Below are 6498 nucleotides of genomic sequence, written 5' to 3' on the forward strand. Positions count from 1 at the left end.
TGCTAAAGTGAAGAAGCTGCAGCAGAGTGGAGAGGCATTTGTGCAGGATGGCTCCTGCAATAACATCGCCCCTCACCTGCACAAGTGCAGGGAATGCCGCTTGGACAGCTACCGCAAGAACAAGGAGCAGAGAGATTCCACCGTCTTCTGCCGCTTCTTTCACTTCAGAAGGTAAGAACAACTTGGGATACTTTAAATACCTTAATATTCCTTAAATGTGAAAGGTTATAAAGCCCCAATTCCATGTCTGGAATGGTCTCAGGTTTCAAAGCTTCTCACTGTTGGTGTCTAGCTATAAGACCAATATACCCCACTAAAGAGTGGCTATCTATGGTTTTTTAGCCCTTAGAAATGATACAACTTCTCCATTTGAATAGAAAATAGTTTGGCAGGACTTAGAGCTCTTTATTTTGCTGTTCTGGGCTGAGTGCCAGTAGGATAACGAGTTTAGTTTGAGTGCTACAGCTCAGTAGAATTGGAGATAGCAGTGAGAGGGTAGATTCCACGTTGGTTTCCTGAAGTTTTGTGGTTGGACCTATGAAAGGTTATCCATGAACCCAGAGCTATGGAAGAGTTGCAGTACATGGCTCTGGGCTTCCAGCTGGAGACATTTAAGCTTGCCATGGAAACACTTAATCTGTGCACCCACTAGAATTCAGTTCTGTTGCTAAAGGTTTAAAAAAAGGCAGATGTGCTACTAATCTGCTATTTAACCTCAGATTAGAGATTTTACTATAGCAGCTCTTTGTATAATCTGATGTGTGAGACCAGCATAACAGACTATGCTAATTCATCCTCTCAGGGTAACAATCCAGACTTGCAGTGCAGTTCAAATCAGATGAACCCTTCAGTTTAAAACTTGAAACTGATGGAACTCTCCCTTTTTATTGTGTGTGAAATCTGTCAGATCTGAAGATAGCATTTGTCTGATGACAGCAGCTGCCAGTACACGTTCTCCTGCCACACTTAACACTACAGTGAGCACACGTTGTCATCAGAAGTCAACTTTCCTCTACAGCATTTAGTAAAAAGGTTCCTGAGCAGAACTCTTCATGTTTGCCATTTAAGACACTACTAACAATATAGATCTCATTCTTTCCACCTACTCAGAATCACTCAGGAATATATCTTACTCAAATTTTGCTTGATGTTTTTTGACAGCTGCCTCCAAATGAATTGTTACTGAAATATAGTCTATATTTAAGGCGCTGTAACCTCTCTTGAGAGTTGTGTGTAGTCCTAGATAAAATTATTGCTGTTGCCATCTCTAAATGTGGTCCTTAATGCCAGTGCATTTTAAAAATTGTAAACCTGATTTGGTTTTGTGTGAATAAAAAACCCCAACACTACACTTGTTGTAAGATAGATTTCTAACTAAAAACCTGGATGTTTTCAGTGTGTTTCTGTAAAACAAGCAGTGCATTGAACATGTTTAATGCTAGCGACCAGTATGTTTACCCATATCTGTTGTAACCTTTCAGTAAATTCATTGGTATACAGTACACACATTTGCAGCTCAAGCATTGACTGGGATGGAATGAATTAAACCAGTACAGCATTTGAGGTGATGAGGGTCTTCTCTCCTTTTCCCCCTTTTTTTTTTCATCAGGCTGCAGTTTAATAAGCATGGAATACTGCGTGAGGAAGGTTTCTTAACTCCAAATAAGTACGACCCCGAGGCTATTAGCTTGTGGCTACCCTTATCCAAAAATGTTGTGGGTCTAGATCTGGACACAGCAAAGTACATCCTTGCCAACATTGGAGACCACTTCTGCCAGCTGGTGATATCTGAAAAGGAAGTCATGTCAACGATTGAACCACACAGTAAGATCAGCTTGTATTGAAATTGTCTGTGTTTTCACAGCTTTATGTGAAGCTTTAAGCTTCTGTGTGAAAGTAAATTGCATATATTTGGAAATGTCATTCTCAGAGAGGGAATGATTAAGTGCCACTGTGAGCCAGTGTCAGCAACTCTTTGCTTCTCATAGGGAGGGGGAAAGGGAAGGGTAATTCCACCCTTTTTTGTCAGAAAGTTGTTTCTCAATTTATCAAATTACTTTGCCTGTTACAAAATGTAAACAAAAAATTTAAATAAAGCAGCAGGTAGCTGACAACAAAATCTATTCTTGACGTGTAAATGAAACAAAGATTTTGCTTTGCACAGGGTCTGTTAGATTGCTTTGGTCCTATTTTATTGTAATTGTATCATGGACCTAATGCTGTCTGTCAGTAAAAGAGATTTTTCCTCCACCTTCAGTTTTTAGTAGCACTTTTAGAAGTGATTGTGTGCAGCCCTACTGGGAATAGACCAGAGAGGTGCTGGTGAGGGGTAACTGGTTGGGGAGGTTAATTAGTGCAGACAGGGCAAACTTGGTGCCCTCAAACACAGGGGTTTGGCCACATCAAAATATTTCTGTAGCAGATGTGAGCAGAGAAATGGGGAAGTCTATGACCTTGCATAATCACTTCTTGGAGTAGAATGACTCTTAAAACTCTATTTGTTTTCTGGATTTTAAGTGTGTGGCTGGGGTGCAGCACAGTTGAGGAGATTGCCACTGTCTGCTGTGTTTGGGGAGTGTTGACGTTAGATAAAGATCCTCTCAGTTTGGCAGTCACTCCACTGTTCTGAAAGAAGAAAAAAAAATGAACAGGCTTGAATGCCCTTCAGAAGGGGAGGGAAGACTTGAGATATTCCAGAAATACTTGCAGTGGGGTCTTACCTTGGGCTACTTGGAATCTGCAAGCTTTGCTGTTCTCTTGACCTGCAACATATTCAGGCCAGTGGAACCAAATTATTTGTATCCAGGGTGAGATACAGTCTGGAATACAGAAACACTTTCAGGAGGGTGAAGCTTTGGGTGGAATTCATGAAGCAAAGGGGAGGGTGTGGTGTTTCTTAATAGCAGAGGATGCATCTCTTGGCATGGCTACCAGGAACATTCTCTGCTTAAAAAACACAGACATGTGTGAGTTTTGGAGTTGGCTTGAAAAAGAGCACAATCTCATTAATTCCTTTTTTATTTTATTGCCCCGACTAGTGAGGGCAAGGGAATTCACTTTCATTAATATGGAGGTTATTTTGAATGCCCTGGGCAAGGAAGAAGTAATTTACAGTCTACATATATGGTGTTCTTCAAACAGTTCAGTGGGAGAGTACTCAGTCAGCAAAGAGAAAAGCGAGATTCTTCTGCCACCCTGACTTAAAGTTATGGTAAATTTAAGTGAATTAACCCCTGTGTGGTAAAAGATTGACCAGTGTAGAAGAACAGCTTGTTAGGTCACATTGTTCCTTGGCCACCAAGTGCCGAAAGGAAACAGGATCAAACTACAGAGAGGAACCAAAAAAACAGGAGTAGAAGGGGACAAGATTCAGAAAAGACAGGAAATGACGTTCAAAAGAGAACAAAAAACCTTCATCCTGTTTGGGGGAAATTGGAGAGTTGACCTGGAAAATGATAAATATAGTGTATGTTTTTAAAAGACAAAGAATGGAGCTGATGATATTTAGACCTGTGTCTCTTGGAAGAATTCTGAAGCAAGTAGTCAAACAATTTTTACCTCCTACTTAAGAACAAATTGTGCTAAGCTATTCCAGTGTTGTTCCATACTTAGTCAATGGACATTATTCAGAAGAAGAACAACAGATGTCTTGGATCCTGGTATGGTTTTTTTAGCATGCATTAGGACATGGTCTCTCATAACTTGCTTTTAAAATTAAGAAACACTGTGGGCAGGAAAGTTTCAGAGAAGTTACAAGTGTGAAAGGTGGTAGGAGGAGGCAGGTGTGTGCTTTTTGTCTAGTCTAGTTTCCTAGCTGGCAACATAAGGAAATGGAGATCAGGCTAAAATAATTTTTGCATAATCACAGATTCACAGAAAAATAATACAACCCTGGAAGGGCTTGTAATTGTTTGCAAGATACTGTCAATGTTTGGGATATTTTGAGTGAACTGAAGAAGTGGCTTGGGGTGAGGAGAGAGGAATATAGTGAGTCCATAGGAAACAGCAGCAGTCAGTGCTTCAGAGAAGAAAATTCACTGTTCTGAGGAGATCAGGTACACACTTGGAAACATAAAACCTCCCAAAAGGAAGAGAGAGAACTATTTGCCCACCATGCTGCTGAATAGAGAACAAGGGCAGACTGGTTGTGGCAAGCTCCACATTAAGCTTAGCTTGCCAGCAGTACCTGAATTTATTTCCTAGAGTAGCTGTGGAATTTCCAGTTAGGAGAGTGTCAGCAGTGTGCTTGTCAACTTGGGCAAACGCATGTCAGGACTAAGAGCTGTGGTTGGTGCTGCACAGGAGGAAGGAAAGCGGTCTTGGTTGCTTGGACTGTTTTGTAACAAAAGCATTTTTTGGAGTTCCAATACAAAACCAAGTCTGAGTCATATCACTGTAGTTTTTAAGTGACTGTATTTAACACTCAAATGCTGAATTTTGTTTGGACTAACACTCTGACTGTCCCATTGCTGCCCGCAGGACAGGTGGCCTGGAAGCGCGCGGTTCGTGGCGTTCGCGAGATGTGCGATGTCTGTGACACCACGATCTTCAACCTGCACTGGGTCTGCTCCAAGTGTGGCTTTGGGGTGTGTGTGGATTGCTACAGGATGAGGAAAAAAAGCTCACATGAAGGTGGGGAGTGCTTATTGCTACCTGAAACAAAGGGGGAAGAGAGGAAATAAAATCTGTGTATTGAACTTGGAAGTCAGTGATAACCTTAAATGAGACAAAAAAATCCTTCCCAACAAGGACATGTTGTAGACCTGTGGTTGGATATATCAGTAATAGTAAAATATGTGGATTTCCAGAGCAGGATGAAAGATGCAATAACAAAACAGTGTAATGGTCTTGTTTTACAGACGATGACTCGGATACTTTCTCCTGGTTTAAGTGTGTGAAGGGGCAAGCACATGAACCAGAGAATCTAATGCCTACACAAATAATTCCTGGAAAAGGTATTGGAAATATTTGATTAGCATAAAAATGTTCTGTAGGATTTTGCTGTCTTTTGTATGTTGTTGATACTGTACTGAGAGAGGTTTGATTTTAGTAGTAAAGTTGGTAAAAACTTAGCATTTATTATTCAAAGATAGGAGTAGCTCGTGTGTTTAATCTGATTTTATTATCTTTGACCTTTACAAAGAAGTAGCAGAACTTCTTGTTTAATGATGAACTGTATTCACATATCATTGTTTATCTGCACAACACACACAATTTCTGTAAAAGTCTTAGTGGCTGCTGGATGTTGTGTTTGCATGTGAGCTCACTGACGTTTCTCTCCCTTCAGCTCTCTATGATGTTGGTGACATTGTTCACTCTGTAAGAACAAAATGGGGAATAAAGGCAAATTGTCCTTGTGCAAATAAGCAGTTCAAAGCACTATCAAAACCAACACTAAAGGAGGATTCAAAACAGGTATTGTTATTGCCTCTATGTCTGTGCAGTTAAGTTTGTGTCAGTCTATTGCATGTTCTTGAGACCCCTGCTAATTTGACTTTGTAGGTTGCCAGCCCTGACCTCTGTGATAACCCCACCACACAGGGACATTTTGTATTCACTGTTCATCTTTCTGGTTCAGTTCTTGAGGTTTTGGGGAAAATCTCATTGTGTCCCCTTGACACTGAGCCTCAGTAGTGACCTGTCCTTGAAAAAGGCTCATGAGGACTTAGAGAAAAAATGGGATTAGATTGAGATCACTTGAGAAGAGTATGAAGAGCAGAGGAATGGGAATGGTTGTGAAGTGTAGGCTATTCCTTGAGTCCTGGAGATAAAATACATGCAGCATCTAAAAGAATAAGGTGGAAGAGCACTGGGATTCATAAAAGAGCTAAACATGAAAACCACTGAGATTTAGAGGAGTGTAGAAAACCATTGATTTCTCTAGCGGTCTGGTAGGTTTGCTGCTCTGTATGTAAAGAATACCCAAAACACATGAAACTCCACAAGATCCGTATATTTGTAAATGGATGTAGTATTTTTTTGCTTTTGAAAATAGAGCACAAATTAATAGCTTAGTTTGGAAGTATCTTGCAAGAAATGGGATGAATTCAGTGATTTAAATTTTGTTGAAGCTTATTCATAAGCTTGTTTTGAAAAGAAATGTTTCCTTTAAGTGTAAGAAGCAGGTTGGATTTGATTTTGGTGTTAGTAATGAACAGAAGAGATGAAAAATATTGTCAAGTTTTAAAAGTCTGGAAGATGGTTATGTGAATCAAAAGTTAGCATATGACTGACCTGGTTTCAGTCTTCTGAATCAAGATTTCCTATGACTCTGGATAAACAGCTACATTAAATTTATCTATTCCTCTTCAGAATTAGATACTGCACTGGCTATGTGAGCATAAGCTCATTAAAGTCTGAAGCATTTTCTATTATGTCATGTTTAGAATCCTTACCAAGCATCAGCAGTCAATGAGAGATGAAATAGAGAACGTGGCAATAGGCAGACAAAAGAGCAGAATAATTTCTTAGCTGAAAATTGAGCAGAAAAGGGAAATG

The 6498-nt window shown here is 40.0% G+C and overlaps 1 protein-coding gene across 1 annotated transcript in view; it reads left to right on the forward strand.

Moving 5' to 3' along the window:
* Positions 1-6498, forward strand: part of KDM3A (lysine demethylase 3A) — a 30046-nt gene that overhangs the window by 14338 nt on the left and 9210 nt on the right. Inside the window, 5 exon segments of the mRNA XM_008628682.2 lie at positions 9-171; positions 1610-1824; positions 4480-4632; positions 4860-4955; positions 5288-5415. Of these exon segments, the coding sequence (XP_008626904.1) occupies positions 9-171; positions 1610-1824; positions 4480-4632; positions 4860-4955; positions 5288-5415 (755 nt within the window).

The sequence above is a fragment of the Corvus brachyrhynchos genome, unplaced genomic scaffold (genome assembly GCF_000691975.1).
Source record: "Corvus brachyrhynchos isolate BGI_N302 unplaced genomic scaffold, ASM69197v1 scaffold80, whole genome shotgun sequence".
In the NCBI taxonomy this organism is placed as follows: Eukaryota; Metazoa; Chordata; class Aves; order Passeriformes; family Corvidae; genus Corvus; species Corvus brachyrhynchos.